This window comes from Pelophylax lessonae (genome assembly GCF_965119305.1).
Source record: "Pelophylax lessonae genome assembly, chromosome: 7".
Taxonomy (NCBI): Eukaryota; Metazoa; Chordata; class Amphibia; order Anura; family Ranidae; genus Pelophylax; species Pelophylax lessonae.
In genome coordinates, this window is record NC_138774.1 from 234,155,034 (window position 1) to 234,172,366 (window position 17,333).

The 17,333-nt window shown below is 46.6% G+C and overlaps 1 protein-coding gene across 1 annotated transcript in view; it reads left to right on the forward strand.

Moving 5' to 3' along the window:
• Window positions 1-17,333, forward strand: part of HUWE1 (HECT, UBA and WWE domain containing E3 ubiquitin protein ligase 1) — a 484,118-nt gene that overhangs the window by 401,515 nt on the left and 65,270 nt on the right. The window contains exons 71-76 of the mRNA XM_082264230.1: window positions 8,319-8,446; window positions 8,827-8,908; window positions 9,013-9,168; window positions 10,255-10,500; window positions 10,946-11,063; window positions 11,173-11,313. Of these exons, the coding sequence (XP_082120356.1) occupies window positions 8,319-8,446; window positions 8,827-8,908; window positions 9,013-9,168; window positions 10,255-10,500; window positions 10,946-11,063; window positions 11,173-11,313 (871 nt within the window). The remainder of the gene's footprint in view (window positions 1-8,318; window positions 8,447-8,826; window positions 8,909-9,012; window positions 9,169-10,254; window positions 10,501-10,945; window positions 11,064-11,172; window positions 11,314-17,333) is intronic.

Consider the following 17,333-nt stretch of genomic DNA (forward strand, 5'->3'; position numbering starts at 1 on the left):
ACACACTCACACACTCCAGTGGATAGTGTAGTATTCCATAAAGAACTCTTCTGTTATTTAAAATACCTCCCACCATTTATTCCCTCCCTCCCCTCTTTTCATTTTGGTATATAATTGGTTCCTGTATTACTGTTGCTTATGCCTTTAAAAGGAGCGCGGCCACCTGTTGATTGGCAGCAGGCACGCTCAGAAACGCGTCGCAGTTGAGTGACATCATCCAGTCACGACGCTGGAGCTTCTCACTTTCCAAGCCTCCGTTTCATCTGTTTTGCTTTACAAGCCTCGTTCCCACTCCTGCTCCCTCCCCTGCTATTGCCGGCGTAACTGTGAAGAGGGGACATCGATTCGGATGGCGGCGTCTACAGAATGATGAACACTCCTACCCTGCAACACCCAGGATGGTTTAATATATCTTAATGTACTAAAGTATACACTTAGAGGCGTCTCGTCTCTTTCTTTCTTCCGACTGCAGATGAGACTATCCAAGGCAAGGGAGGCAGCCTAAGAAGACAGAAGGTTAGGGCCAGTGCGCGGAGGCACGTGGTGCAACATACGCAATGATGTCACGGTAATATCAGCGAGTTCCGGGGCTGATACCGATATATCGGAAAGAAAGTGAATATCGGCCTTCTGATCGGCTTTGATGATTGGTCGATCCCTCGTATGCTCCCTCTTTCTGCTATAGGTAGTCAGTTTTTTTAATGCCTAGTAAGGAGTAAGGACCTAGTTTCTTGCTGGGATCTCTGGTCCTAGCATTTTTGTCTTATTAGATTTTTTTTTTTTTTTTTTTCCTGTGAGATCAACAATTAACTGTCGGACTGGTTGACGGGCTGGATAAAAGAGATCCAGTGGTCACCCCAATCTGGCCAGCAAGCGCGCGCAGACCTCAGCCTCGCGCTAAGTTGGCCGCGACATAGCCCCACCAGACTGGGGCTGGCCTGCGAGTTAAACCTCTCGTGAGGTTGCATACGACCGGGTCTCGGCACGGGTCGCATGGTTCCTCCTGGTCGACAACCCCCTATTTCAATATAGAGGGGTTCTGTCTGGAGTGATGCCCGTCTGGTTCTTGGTATGGTAGACAACCACCCCCCCCCCCCCCCCCCCCCGGACTTGTCCCTCTGCCCAAAACGGGCAGGAGGGTGGAGCGCAGGAGCAGCCCGGATCCTCACAGGAGAAACAGGTGGCTCTCAGGCAACCCTTGCGGCCCAAAAAGGGAAGGCAGTCATAGCTCCGGCAAACCTTCCAACATGGTCCTTAAACAAACCATCTGAGGTAGAGTAAGCAGCATACAATAAAAGGGGAAAGAAAAGGGGAGACAGAGCGAGTAAGCAGGGAAAGAGAGAAGACATAGGAAAGGAGAAAAGCGTTGTACCTGCCGAAATCCGGAGCCCGCCGCGTGCCACACTCCTACGAGACTAGCCATGCCATCCATTAGCCTAAGATACCACACTGGTGATGGGGGGGGGGGCAGGGGGAGTCTACCTAAGGACAGGTCAGCCAGCATCAACAGGGCCTGATCAAGGCTTGAAGGGAGCACAGCCGGGTCGCACGAATAGTCGAGCCACGGTCTCCACTTCGCATCATTGCGCTCCCGCGTTCCTCTGCATTTAGCTACCCAGTCCTCTGCATCCCTTATGCTGTCCACCGCACATTTCCACTCTGACCTGCCTGGGACCTGCGACTGCTTCCAGTAAATCGGGATCAGCCTCCTAGCAGCATTAAGGAGGTGAGGCAGTAAGCTACGCCAGTAACGGCTGAGTGGCGTGCATGAGAAAGTGGAGGGTGCTTAACGGGATCTCAAGGTCGAGAATGGACCTGATCCGGTCCCGAACATCACGCCAAAAGGGGGCAATGACCGGGCAGTCCCACCACAAATGAAGCAGAGTACCACTGCCCCCTCAATTCCGCCAACATGCGGAGAAGGCAGAGGGGTAGATGCGGGCCAAATCCACCGGTACACGGTACCAAATCGTCAGAGTTTGTAATTCGTTTCTTGCATTTTAGAATCAACCGAGCTCGAATGGGTAAGCTGGTAGAGAGAGGTCAACTGAGTGTTGGAGAACCTCAACCCCAGATCCCTCTCCCACATCTGAACGCACACGGGTTCAGAAGTGGACGAAGCGGTGCCTAACAGTTGGTACAATTTAGAGACCATATGGGGAATGGGAGTATCCTTTATGAACAATCGTTCAAAGGGCTTGAGTGTTGTAGCTGTCTATACTTCCAGAAGTTCATAGGGGAACCGCCATGGCGGCCCCTTAAGAGTTTCGTAAGGCAGGAGCTTACCTCGCTCCAGCAGTTTCCCACAACTGGCATTGCCGTCATCCACCCAAGGGCCAAAAAAGGCTATCTGCTCCCCCAGGGGGAACCAAAGGTGGCTCCCCAATGGCGCCAGCGGGGAGACGGGGTGCCAGGTCAAGCAGTTTGTTCACCCGGTCCCACACAGCAAGCGCATGGACTGTAGGGGAGAAACATACTGACAACCCCCAGAATTCCCGGGAGAGCCAAGGGGCGTAGGACAGGTTTCTGCCTGCCATAAACTTCTCAAGCGAGAACCAGAGCTTGGAGTGGGTATGGAAACGCCGGGTCAGGATACGCTGAAGGACAATTGCCCGATAGTAACGTTGAACGTCTGGCAGGCCAAGACCCCCCAGATGTTTGAGGCGCTTCAACGTCACCAAAGCTATGCGGGGACATTTAGCATTCCAAACAAAGCCCGTGATCACGCTATCTAAAAGAAGGAAGACACTGCAGGGCAAGGTGATAGGCAAAATTTGTAGGTAGAACAGCACCCGCGGGAGGACATTCATTTTAATAATATTGACCCTCCCCAGCCAAGTAAAGACCATCTTGGTCCAGTGTAGAATGTCCTGTTTGATAGCGGCCAATAGACAGGGGTAATTAGCCGTGTAAAGTGTGTCAAAACGGTCTGTAAGTTTGACCCCGAGGTACGTCAAGGAGGTGGTGGTCCAGGTGAAAGGGAAGGCAGCCCGAAGTGATCTAGATAAAGACAAAGGCACACAGGGTGAATCTCAGATTTCGTAAGATTAAAATTTGAGACACAGCCAAAGCGCCCAAGTTCCCGCATCGGGACCGGCAGAGAGAACAGGGGGTCAGTAAGGTGGAACAGCACGTCATCGGCATAAGCCTAGAGCTTGTGTTCCGTCGTACCTACCGTCACGCCTCTGATATCCATGTTCGCCCGGACCTTACCCAGGAAGGGCTCCAGGACCAGGGCGAAGAGGAGAGGCGAGAGCGAACACCCCTGTCTGGTGCTGTTTCCGGATCGGGAACGCGGCGGAGAGGCAGCCATTAACGCGGACCATGGCACTAGGATCCCTGTATAGCGCCATGATCCAGGTCAGCAAATGGGAGCCCAAGCCCAACACCCCACGCAGGTAGCTCCAGTTATTCCTGGTTGAGTTCCTGTTTTACCTGGTTGGCTATGTTTAGCCTTTGGGAAGTGTGTTTTCTTGCTGTGTTTCCCACCCCTCATATTGGAACTGGATTTTTGCTTTTACCGTAAAATCCTTTTCTCTGATGATCATTGACGGACACAGCACCCACCCCTCTGAGTTGCGTTATGTATTCTTCTGACACTGCTTGTTACAAAACTGAAGTACTATAGCAGGAAGCGGGAGTATACCCCCTAGGACTTGCCTATGGGTGCATTTAAATTTCTTTCCGCCTAGTCCTACTGCTATGGAGAGCAACATAACCCAAGGGTCAAATAAGATATGGAGCGTTGTTCAGTTTTGTTTTTTGTTTTCAAATTTAAAATCTTTGTGACAAAAAGTGAGATCTGCAAAATACTCACCATGCCTCTCGGCAAATGGCTTAGGGTGTCTACTTTCCGAAAAAGGGTCATTTGGGGGGGGGGGGGGGGGGTGTTTGTGCGGTCTGTCATCTCATGGCCTCCATAAATGTGCTGAGGAGTGGAATCGACAATTTACGCCCTTAGAAAGCCTGAAGGCGGTGATAGGTTTTCGCGGTCCTGTACGTGGCTAGACTGCCAAAAAGTCTCGCACGTGGTATCTCCGTACTCAGGTGAAGTAGCAGAATATGTATTTTGGGTGTCATTTTTCATATGGCCATGGCATGTTTGAGCAATAAATCATTTAAGTGACAACTAATATAGTGGGAACAATATGTGTAATTCCACATGGCATGCGTGAGCAATATATAATTTCAATGCCAAAAAAAAAATTTTTTTTTTTTTTTTTTTACACACAAATACCTGTGACAAAAATATGTAACATTCAATGAGCTCAACATGCCTCTCAGGAAATTCCTTGGAGTGTCTACTTTCCAAAAAGGGGTAATTTGGGAGGGTTTTGTACAGCCCTGCCATTTTAGCACTTCAAGAAATGAGATCGGCAGTCAGAAAGTAAAAGCTGCCTAAATTCCAGGATATACACCATAGTTTGTAGATACTATAACTTTTGCACAAACCAATAAATATACGCTTGAGTTTTTTTTTATCAGACATGTACGTAAATACATTTTGGCCTAAATGTATGTCAAAAATTGAGTTTATTGGTTATTTTGTATTAGAAAAAGTAGAAAAAACGTAATCATAGACTATAGGGTTATGCTCCTCCCATTAGGGATAGGCACTAGGCTGAAAAAAGGCTTGTCCACGCCTATAAGGGCTGTCCCAGCAAGCATAACCCCTCAGGCTCTGCTATACTTAAACAGTTTGTTCTGCCTAGTGACGGATAGGACCTAGTTCCCTGCTGTGGCTTGGGTCTTAGCTGTAACAAGGAAAGTATGTGATTTTTTATTTTTCTAGTTAGTTCCTGAGGACCAAGATCCAGAGGAACTTCAAGCAACAGCCGGCTGTGGTTTTCGCACTGGATAATATAGATCCTTAAGGTCTCCCAGCCTGGCCATCGAGGGTGACCAAACCTTATAGTCCAGTACTAGGCCTTGCCACGACCGTTCCCCGATGTATGGGGACGAGCCTGCGAGTGGATCATCTCGCCAGGAAGCAGACGACCTGGAACACCGTGAGTCTCAGCCTCTTCTTGGCTAACAGCACCCCCATCCCAGGTGGGAGGTGATCTGTTTAGGAGTGGTGCTCGCCTGGTACCGCTGGATGGTGAGTAACTTGTCCAACCCTCTACCCCTGGTGGGCGCGGACCCCTCCCTGGAATGGTCGGACCTTAGGGGTTCCCTGGCACCCCGGAAGCCGAACTGGCGTACCCATTGCAGAGTATCTGAATTGGCAGCGTTGTCTTGCCGCTCACCTTATCTAGTGGTTCACAGAGATAAGGTGGTGCTTCAAAACGAATCAGTTGTTCCTTCCTAAGGTGTTTTCTGATTTTCATTTAAATGAAGACATTGCACTGCCTTCCCTTTGCCCTAAACCTCAGAATCCTAAGGAGTATGCTTTACATTCTTTGGATGTGGTCCGAGCTATCAGGGTTTGCTTAGAGATCACTGCGTCCTTCAGAAAATCGGGTGCTCTTTTTGTCCTTATCAGGAACTGGCTGCGTCTGCGGCAACCATTTCCATATGGATCAGACAGATGGTGGTACAGGCCAATTCACTAAAGAGTCAGATTCCTCCTTTTCCAGTGAAGGCGCATTCTGCTAGAGCGCTGAGTGCCTCCTGGGCTTTTCGCCATTAGGCGTTGGTGCTACAAGTTTGTAAGGCGGCAACTTGGTCGTCTGTGCATACCTATACAAAATTCCACAAGTTAGATGTGCTGGCATCAGTGGATTTGGTTTTGCAGGCTGCAGTTTATAGGGTTATGCGCCTTCCACTAGGGATAGGCACTAGGCGGAAAAAAAGGCTTGTCCACTTGTTCGTTGTTCCGGGGGAGCTCCTGTTTCTGGTTGTGTCGGTTTTTCCTGGTTGGCTATGTTTGGCCATTGGTGCATTCAGGATTTTTGTTCCTGTCTTGTTCCCACACCTCATGTTTTTACTGCTTTGGGACATCCCTATAGTCTATGATTAAGCAGAGCTGCGTCTGTCAATGAATGATAGAGAAAACTGGAGTTTTGTAAGAACTTAACATGAAATCCGTTTCTCTGAAGTTCGACAGACGCAGCACCCGCCCCTCTACTTTTGAATTATGGGGTCTTTTTCTGTCACTGCTTGCAACGCAACTGTGGCAGTCCAGATTGTGCAGGCTCATTAGACATCTTTTTATCCTGTTCCAAACGTACTGTGGATTTGTGTTCTAGAAGTGCTGCAGACCTTATGCATATTTGTGCAAACAGTAATTGTGGCGTTTTTTTGGTGCAGTTTTTTGTGAACACATTTGTTTTACGTTCGGTGCTTTTATGGAATCCATATTTCAATATAGGGTGTGAAAGGTCCGCTTGAGTTTTGCTTCAAAACTATTAAACGTTATTTAATTTTTAAAAGCTAAACAACAAGCTAACCTCGTGGTGTACTGCATTCCTTTTTGCGCATTTGTTGGTATTGTCGAACCTGTTCAATTTATATGTAAATGGAAACTATACCTTCTCTTGTATTTTCTGATTTCATTATGTGATATGATTTATATGGCTATACATAAAAGCTTTATTTGCTAAAAAAAACAAAGACTAACCTCCAGACAGCTAAATAAACAATTTAACGTGAACATAACATGACCTAAAACCTCAAAGATGAGTGGGAAGGAGTCGAGATTAAACCCCACTCCAGGTCATCAGGTTATTTAGTGACAGACGGTTGGTGGGATTGGTGCCTACACTCTAATATATATATATATATATATATATATATATATATATATATATATGTATATAGTAAAACCTTGGATTGCGAGCATAATTCATTCCAGAAACATGCTTGTAATTCAAAGCACTCATGTATCAAGGCAAATTTTCCCATAAGAAATAATGGAAACTCAGATGATTCGTTCCACAACCATTATTCATAAGTCTTTCAGTTTATAGTCTACATACAAAGATTATGGCAATGTGATAGGTTGTGTAATCATAAAATGTCCATCCACAAATGGCGCCTCCACAAGGGGATTAGAAGCAAATTCCAGCAGGAGCTACAGAGTATAAAAGAGAAGAGAGGCGCCTCTAAGTGTAGCAGTATGGGGACATTTAATGAAGGTTCAACATTTAGCAACTCGCATGGTTGATGATTAAAGAGGCACGTCTAAGTATGCAGGCATCCGGGGTAAAGCTGTCCACATAGACCATCTTCTGAACCACTGGCTCTCACCGATGTCAGTCTGTAATCGTGACTGGGAAGATTTACCCTGCAGTAGAGTGATCTGAAAGCGAGGCTTTGAATCGCTCGTGGAGCGCAGCGTGGAAGGGTGTGATGAAGATGGCAGTGCGGAGGATGGTCTATGTTGACAGCTTTACCCCGGATGCCTGCACACTTTATATTGTATTGCTACACTTTGAAGGGCCTCTCTTCTCTTTTATACCCAGTTGTGACATGACGCTAGTTGTAGATCAAGTCAAAATATATTTTAAAAATTTGCTTGTCTTGCAAAGCGCTCTCAAACCAAGTTACTCTCAAACCAAGGTTTTACTGTGTGTAGGTGTGTGTGTGTATGTATGTATGTATGTGTGTATGTATATATATATATATATATATATATATATATATATATATATATATTCTGACCTGACCGTAACAATCTATATCTCAAACATCTATGTACAGCTTTAAATGTTCAGACTGTAGTACCCCACACACACCACTGATATCTCAGCTCGCAGTATGCAACAGAAGCCGTCTATTCCCCAAAAGCAGCAGTTATTACTTCCTAAAAGAAAGACGACCAGCATCCTTCTCTGCTGGCTGTCAGCGACTTAACCCATTTAAGTAATTGGAAAAGTGACCTGTCATTTTAAAACAAGCATCACCCATGGCATTCTGTTTGCTAATGCAGTTCAAATGCCCATCCTTATACCTGATGCCTGTATTCCAGCTGGTCCCTCCGAATGGCTGCCTCATGTTGCAGAGGGGAAAACCTAGTGGTCATGATATTGCGTTTAAAATATTTTATATATCAAAAACCTATTAGCAAGAGTTTGAGTTTTTTTTTTTTTATAATAGGTGATAACTGAAACTCCTGAGGTTTTATTTTCATTGACTAGAGTTCACTTTTAGGTGGGCTGTAATTTAAGAATAAGTGTAATGACCTCGTATTAATAAATGCATAACTTAATCACAGGGTTGTCTTTTTATATGTGCCTGGAGTTTCGCTTTTTTTTTTTTTCTCACTAGCTTACTAAACATGCTAGAATTTGTTTCTTGATTTTTTTTTTTTTTTTTTTTTTTACAAAATTTGAACATAGTGACTGCATTTACAGACTGTCATTATCTTCTTGCAGGAGCTGCCAGTCTGGCCTCTGCTAGCAGCATCCAGGCAGCTGTGCAGCAGTTGGAGGCTGAGGCTGATGCCATTATACAAATGGTACGTGAGGGTCAAAGGGCGCGGAGACAGCTGCAAACTGCAACGGTTAGCATGATGACTGGCGCTGGCAGAACATCCATCCTTAGTTTGTTCCTAACTGTTTTTTATTTTATGTCTGAGATCTTTGCTTTCTCAGCTTTTATTTGCTTGTTTACAAACTGATTGTCTATTACATGTACACTTCTTGTTTGTGCTGTGTATAAAATAATCCTGCATAGTTAGTCTTTTGCATGTTTCCCACAGTTCATAGTAGCATTCAAGCATCTTGCTTTGCCAATATTTGCTACATGTTAAATGCATGACTTTAGTGTGCTGTTGCTATATGTCGCTTCTTCTGCGGTTATCATTCTGATCACCTTCCTACCCCATTTTTTTTCACCCCCAAAGCATTAAACCACCTTCTGACTTGTCTTTGTTTTGTTTAGGCTGAAGGGTCTGCACGCAGGGAGGAGTCTCCAATGGATGTTGACCAGCCTTCACCTGCTACACAGGATACTCAGTCAGTTGGTCAGTGTGAAACCAGAGGGTGGGCCTGGATTGTTTTAGGATCTGTGCAGTCATTGAGGGAAGTGTCTTCATCTGTAGAATTCTGAGCATTTCTTATCACCTAGGTTCTGAAGGATCTCAAGCTGCAGAGAAGAAAGAAGATGAGAGGTTACCAGAATTGCCACTGCTGAGTGAACAGCTCAGCTTGGATGAACTGTGGGACATGTTAGGAGAATGTTTAAAAGAACTGGAGGAGTCACATGACCAACATGCTGTACTAGGTATTAAATTGCATTGTGTACAATCTCCTTTATATGGGCCTGTGTAAACAGGCTTTTGTTCTCATTGGACGCGTTTCTGCATTCCTCTCACAAGTCTATGGGAGCTCAAAACTTGCTTAAAGCCGGTCACAAGCAGGTAGACTGCTGGTAAAATGCACCTGTTAATAAATTCTGAATGATCTTAGAATCTTAAGGAAGGGGATTTATTCCAGAGATAAAGCTATAATCCTACCACTTTATAAAACGTGGCCCGGCCACATCTGGAGTTCTCTGTCCAGTTTTGGTCGCCATTCCTCAGAAAGGACGTGCAGGAACTGGAAAGAGTCAAAATAAGGGCAACTAAACTGATCAGGGGATTGAAGGGCCTTAATTTTGAGGAGCGTTTGCAAATGCTTGATTTATTCTCCCTGGGCAAGAGACGCCGCAGAGGGGACATGATAGCGATTTACAAATACCTCAATATCTCAGCATAGGAAAAAAACTATTTAGTCTCAAGGATTGTAAGAGGACACTTTAGCCACACAATGAGATTAGAGGAGAGGCGGTTTAACCTTAAGCTACTTAAGGGGTTATTCACTGTAAGGGCGATACAATTGCGGATCTCTCTTCCACAATTGGTGGTGTCTGCGGGAAATATAGCTACTTTTAAAAGACTCTTGGACGTGCATCTCAAAGATCACAACATTCATGGTTATGGGAAATTAATGTCCACACACACCTACACAGGTTGAACTGGATGGACTGCTGTCTTTATTCAACCTCAACTACTATGTAAGAATCATCTCAAACTAATGCCACGGACACAGCCCAAGTTTGAGGGTATTTGGACTCAAAGGGGGCTAAGAGAACCTAAATCTGCGAGCTTCAGACCATATAAACATATTTGAAAAGAATATAACTTGCAGAAAGTGCAGGTGCTTTTGTTTAGATTATATATTTAGATTATTAGCTCGGTTTTAGTTTATTTACATTTAGAAATATTAGTTAATTAAAATTTTAATTAGTTCGATTATTAGATCTGTATTCCTAAGCTGTGTGCAGGCAGCACTAAAGTGTGTGTCTCTCTCTCGCTCTTTCTCCCTGCAGTACTTCAGCCAGCTGTAGAAGCCTTTTTCTTGGTCCATGCAACAGAACGAGAAAGCAAGCCGCCTGTACGGGATACTCGGGAAAGCCAGCTGGCTCACATAAAAGATGAGCCTCCTCCTTTATCCCCTGCACCTCTCACCCCTGCAACGCCTTCTTCCTTAGATCCCTTTTTTTCAAGGGAACCCTCATCTATGCACATCTCATCCAGCTTGCCTCCTGACACACAAAAGTTCCTGCGCTTTGCAGGTAAGGTCCTTTGACTCTTACGAATTCCTAGCAGTGTTCTAACATTGAAATACTCTTGGAAAAGTTTAGCATTAGCTGTAAATTTATTAGATTAACAATTTTTACGTAGTGTCTCGCAATCTTTTTTTGCTACTATTTTGGTTATACTGGAATTATTTCACCAAACACGAACCAGATTCAAACTTTCCTCCCACCTTTGTTGTTTGGCAGTGCATTATAAATGTGTGTACTTAAAGGATACAAAATCTGTTATTGTACAAGCTTACGGTCAGTTTTACCCTGAACTTTATTACTGGTCAGAATTAGTTTAATGTTCTCTCCCTCCGTATAGAGCACGACTGTAATCCCAACAAATCACCTTCTAGATTACATTTTTTTCACAGCAAAGAAATGCCTGCTGTTTTCACATATCTGCTCATCACATGCCTTTTCTTATCCTCTTTAGAGACTCACCGCACTGTGTTAAATCAGATCCTCCGCCAATCGACAACTCATCTAGCTGATGGACCTTTCGCTGTTCTTGTTGATTATATCAGAGTCCTAGACTTTGATGTCAAACGCAAGTATGCATGATCAAGTCTATTTTATACTAGCAACTTTTAAAAAAAAAACTATTTTTTTTAATCCCATTAACAAATTTCACTAATTACACTTATTGACCTCTCTAAATAGATATTTCCGCCAAGAACTTGAGCGGTTAGACGAAGGACTGAGGAAGGAGGACATGGCTGTACACGTCAGACGAGACCACGTGTTTGAAGATTCTTACCGGGAACTGCACCGTAAATCCCCAGAAGAAATGAAGAACAGATTGTAAGTGCCACATGAAGATCTAAACCTGTGATCTGTGGCACTGTCTTTCAGTCATCTTTGGGTCAGAAAAAATCTAAAGAGTGTAACAACTCTAGATAGGGGGAGAAGATTCAGAGGTCAGGTTTTTGCTTTTTTTCCTTTTGGGGGAGATTTCAACTTGCTTTCATTTTAATTGGAACAGGAAGAATGATTTGTCATCTCTACTGTAGTTGAGCGCACATTCCCCCCCCCCCCCAAATAATTTTTATTGAAGCTCTATTTATTTTTTTCGGTTATTTAACAAAACAAAGAAAAATATAAACACAAGTAAATAACATTTCTCTGTCGCTCATTGACAGACGTAGTCCTCGTTGATTAACAACAACTCGGGTTATGCTGCCCTCTACAGGAGTAGGACTAGACAGGAAAGAAAACGTTCTGGCCACACCCTAGGGGCAGTCCCAGAGGGTATATCCTCTCACTTCCTGCTCCAGCAAATCAGTTTTTTTCTGTCTAGTTAGGAGTAAGGACCTAGATGCCTTGCTAGGATCTTCGGTCCTGGCAGGATTTTTTTTTTCTTAGATTTTTTAGACAGCTTTTTTCTCCAGTGTTCCTGTGAGATCTTCAAGCAAGAAAGCTGGAACTGGGCGACGGGCTGGATGTTGAGATCCAGTGGTCACCCCAGTTCAGCCTACGAGCGCGTGCAGGCCATAGCTCCGCGCTGGGTCGGCCGCGACATAGTCCCACTGGACGGGGACTGACCCTGCGAGTTAAACGTCTCGCTTAAACGCCAATGACCATGAGTCACGGCGTCCGTATTGGTAGACAGCCCTCCCACCCCGGTGGAGAGGGGTACTGTCAGGAGTTGCCGCCCACCTGGTTCCGGTATGGTGAGTAGTATGTTCCCCCTTTTCCCCCTGACGGGTTTGTGGTGAACGCGGGCCCCTCTCTGAAATGGTAAGGATGGGTCTCCCCTCTATCCTATAACATGTCACAGATCCCCCTATTTGAGTGTGGTTTTTGTGAACAAGAAACCAGGAGGCTTGGTTTGGGAGCTGACAATCTAATGTCATTTCAAAACTGTAAAGATGACTGAAGTCAGTGACAGTACTAGAATATTACTGTGGTAGCATAAGGTATCCTACCTGTCAGAGGTGTTCACAGGGCGATGTCTATGCATGTATAACTGCAGTCCAGATCGCATTCCTCCAGCAAGGGCAGGCTGCCTTCCGACGGCCCACGGACCGCATGCGGCCCGCCAGGGTCCGGTACCGCCGGCCAGGCTGATCACCATCCAGGGTGAAGTTTTGGGGGCCGATGCACTCCTGCAGGCCGCTAGGCCGAATACAGCATCCCGCAGGCCGCTGCTAAGCCGCCGCTATCCTAACAGGCCGCCGCCATTGTCTTGCAGAGCACACGAGGCCGCCATATTGGCGTAGCCTCGTGTCTCCAGCATGGGGGCGGCCATGTTTGAGGTGACCAAACACCTCGTGGAGCCAGGGGGAGGCGCCAGAAGGCGTGTTAAGGGGCGGAGCCGCCTCCTTTACCCAGGAAAAAGGGCCAAAGACTTCCTGTCTGTAACAGGACAGCACTGAGCAAGCTGATGAAAACTTCTGTGCATCAGGGATGAGCCTTGGGGTCTCTCTCTCTCTCTCTCTCTCTCTCTCTCTCTCTGGGGTCCAAAAAGGCAGGTAACACTGAGGGGCGCTATTGCAACTGGGGGATACAAAAAAAAAAAAGTTTCTCTAGCGCTCATTGACAGACGTAGTCCTCGGTGATACACCACCTTCGGGTTATGTTGCCTCCACAGGAGCAGGACTAGACAGGAAATTAAAAAAGCTCTGGCCACACCCTAGGGGCAGTCCCAGAGGGTATATCCTCTCTCTCTCTGCCTCAGCAAATCAGTTATTTTCTGTCTAGTTAGGAGTAAGGACCTAGATACCTTGCTGCGATCTTAGGTCCTGGCAAGAATTTTTTCTTAAAGGATTTTTTAGACAGCTTTTTTTCTCCAGTGTTCCTGTGAGATCTTCAAGCAAGAAAGCTGAACTGGGCGACGGGCTGGATGTTGAGATCCGGTGGTCACCCCAGTTCAGCCTACGAGCGCGTGCAGGCCATAGCTCCGCGCTGGGTCGGCCGCGACAAAGTCCCATTAAAGGACTGTCCACGCGAGTTAAACGTCTCGCTGAAACGCCAAAGACCATGAGTCACGGCGTCCGTATCGGTCGACAGCCCTCCCGCCCCGGTGGAGAGGGGTACTGTCAGGAGTTGGTGCCCGCCTGGTTCCGGTATGGTGAGTAGTATGTTCCCCCTTTTCCCCTGACGTGTCTTGTGGTGAACGCGGGCCCCTCTCTGTATGGTAAGATAGAGTCCCTCTCTATCCTATAACATGACACAGATCCTCCTACTTTGAGTGTGATTTTATGTGCAAAAAGCCAGGAGGCTTGGTTTGGGAGCTAACAATCTAATTGTATACATGTTAAAAAGATGTAATCTGTGGCATTCTTGGAATCTTACGGTGTTAAGAATAAGCTACCTACCAGTCAGAAGCCACGGACATGTAGACTGCCTTCCTAATCAGATCTCCAGCTATTAGCAGGCCTCCCGAATGGCCATGCGGTCCGCCAGGGCCGGTACCGCCAACCACGCCATATCCCCATGCAGAGAGAGTGTTGTGTGCCCTGCAGCACACCGCTATTCAGTACAGGCCGCCGCCATTTTTTTTGCTGGATCGCACGAGCCGCCATTTTGGCGTAGCCTCGTGTCTCCAGCATGGGGGCGGCCATGTTTGAGGTGATCCAAACACCTCGTGGAGCTTGGGGGAGGCGCCGGAAGGCGTGCAGAGGGGCGGAGCCGCCTCCTTTCTTCCTGGGCAGCCAGCCAAAAGACTTCCTGTTTGTCAAGACAGCGCTGTAACCTGTTGCAGTTAAACTCTGAGCATCAAGTGGTGAGCCTGGGGGTCTATCTCTCTCTCTCTCTCGATCGATAGGGATCCCTAGCAGGTAACACTAAGGGGCTTTTGTGGCGCTGGGGGTCTGAAAAAAAAAAAAAAAAAAAGTTTTTTATTTTTGAATTATATTATCCAGGAAGTGACTGGAATTATCATGGACCCTGCCACACATATTCCCCCACCTGTTTCCCTCGAGGGGGCCACGGGACCCGCCGGTGCACAGAGTATAGAGTCATTTACAGCAATTTTGGAGTCTATGGTGGCTCGGGTGGAGGCGGCCTGTCAGGGACGGGGGTCAAGGAAGCGACCCCCGCCTACCCCTATACTATCTGACACCTCTGACTCTGATTCAGAGATGGTCACTGCAGTTGCAGGTTCCTCTGCAAGGGCTGTTATCCCAGGTAAAGCCCCCTCAGACAGTGAGGAGGACGTTTCTTCTCCTGCTATAATTCAGGAAGAAGCATTGGTGGACGCACTAGTTGTGGCAGTGCAGGAAACCTTAAAACTTGAGGCTTTACCGGCAGAGGCAACTGAAACAGAGATTCCCTTTGGTACTAATAAGCCCATCAAAACGGTGAAGGTTTTTCCTGTACCTAAATGTTTCGGTAATCAGATTAAAGGAGAATGGGAGCATTCTAAACGTACCTTTGCTATTTCCAAGCGTATTGCTAGACGCTATCCGTTTGAGGAATCCATCATTAAGAAATGGACGGTACCACCAGTGGTGGATCCACCTATTTCCAGGCTGAATAAAGCCACGGTTATTCCAGTGGAGGGCACTTCGTCCTTTAAGGATCCGGTGGATCGAAAGATGGAAGCAGAGTCCCGCACCATCTTCTCTCTGATAGGGTCAGCATTTAGACCAGTAATTGTTATTGGTCTAGTTTCCCAGACACTTACGGAATGGGCGAAAATGGTACGCCAAGATCTTAGGGGAAAAGATATTCCCCAGGAGACATCTGATTTGATGGAACAGATTATACAAGGGCTACAGTTTATCTGTGACGCAGCCTTGGACACTACTCCCTTATTAGGGCATGCATCTAAGTCAGCGGTGATCCTCAGACGTGTGCTGTGGTTAAAATGCTGGTCAGCTGACCTAGGTTCCAAAAAGACCTTGACTAATCTCCCTTTTCAGGGGAATCGTCTATTTGGGGCCAACCTAGATGAAATCATTAAGGATGCCACTGGGGGCAAGAGCACTTTTTTGCCACAGGCTGCTAAAGCTAAGGGACCTCGCAACAAGCGAGGACCTTTCTTTACCGCCCATAAAGGGCGCCCGGCTGGTACTAGCGGGAAAGGCAAGACTCCTCCAGGAGGGTTCAAGAAGGGCTGGTCGGACAAGCAAAGGACCAACCCAGCCAAACCCGAAGCAAAGGAGTACACAGCCTGAAGGTGCGCCCCCACCCGGTTTCAGGGTGGGGGGACGTTTTCACCGGTATTCAGGACATTAGATCGAGCATCAACCACTACTACCGGTGCGATTCTTCCCTTCCAACATTTAAGTACTACAGGAAGCGGTAGTTACCGTTCCCTGAATAGATCTTTTCCTTTACCTTTTCCTAAGATTAGTCCCGATACCTCACAGGAATCGGATCTGGTTGACCAGATAGGCCAAGTAGCCTCTAGTCGGGTGACTTCGGTCCCTGAGGTTCAACCAGAAAAGATCACCTTTCCTGATAACTATCAGGTATCTGATAAATGTGTGGGAACAGAAAACGACCAGACTTTCTCGGATGGTCGGGGCCAGATACCTCTAGGGACGCCTGGTTCAGATTCTATCAGCGCCAGTGGTCCTAGAAATTCTAGGCTGGCCTCCTCAAGCCGGCCTGGCCGACTTGGACATGTTAGTCATAGACGTTCCGTGGGAACTTCGTCTCAGGGAGTGTCTGTGGTCTCAAGGACCAATTTACCATCATGCTTTACAGTCGCTGGGTTTAATGGCCTGGCCATTGAGACCCAAGTACTGAAGGACAGAGGTTTGTCTACTTCAGTCATTCCTACCCTTATTAAAGCAAGGAAAGCGACTTCCAGCAAAGTCTATTATCACACATGGAAGACTTATATTGCGTGGTGCGAATCTTTAGGATTTCCTCCACGTACCTATTCGGTGACTCGAATATTGGCCTTTTTGCAACAAGGGGTTGAGCAGAAGCTAGCCTTGAGCACCATCAAGGGTCAAGTTTCAGCATTAGCAATCTTCTTTCAGAAGCCTTTAGCTACCAAATCCTTGGTGCGGAATTTCATCCAGGGGGTGCGGCACCTGGCTCCTCCAGTCCGCGCGCCCTTACCGCCCTGGGATCTTAATTTGGTTTTGTCGGTTCTACAGAAACCTCCCTTTGAAAACATCAGGGAGATTCCCTTGCTTACTTTATCCCAGAAGGTGGCCTTCTTGGTGGCTATTACTTCTGCTCGCAGGGTGTCAGAACTGGCTGCATTATCATGCCAGTCCCCATACCTAGTGATTCATAGGGATAAGGTAGTACTTCATCCTAAGCCATCTTTTCTTCCTAAGGTGGTTTCAGATTTTCATCTGAATGAAGATATTGTACTACCTTCCTTGTGTCCTCAGCCCAAGCATCATCGGGAACATGCGTTGCATTCCTTAGATGTGGTTCGGGCAATCAGGGTATACCTGAAAGCTACGGAATCTTTCCGTAAGACGGATTCACTTTTTGTGATCACGGATGGCCCCAGAAAGGGTTTGCCTGCATCTGCCGCGACCATTGCCAAATGGATTAGACAAACGGTGGTACAGGCTTATTCTATTAAGGGTCAGAGTCCTCCGTTCCCTGTTAGGGCGCACTCCACTCGAGCGCTCAGTACTTCCTGGGCCTTTCGCCATCAGGCGTCAGTGGTCCAGGTATGTAAGGCGGCCACCTGGTCGTCGGTACATACCTTTACAAAATTCTATAAAATTGATGTGACGGCATCGGCGGATGCCTCATTTGGCCGCAAGGTTTTGCAGGCCGCAATTTGAGGAGACCGGTGGTCTACCTCGAGGGTTTTTTTCTGTTTGAAAAAAAAAAAAAAAAATTTTTTTTTTCTCTTTTTGTTGAGTCTCATCATTAAGGATGAGCATCGTAAACTTCTA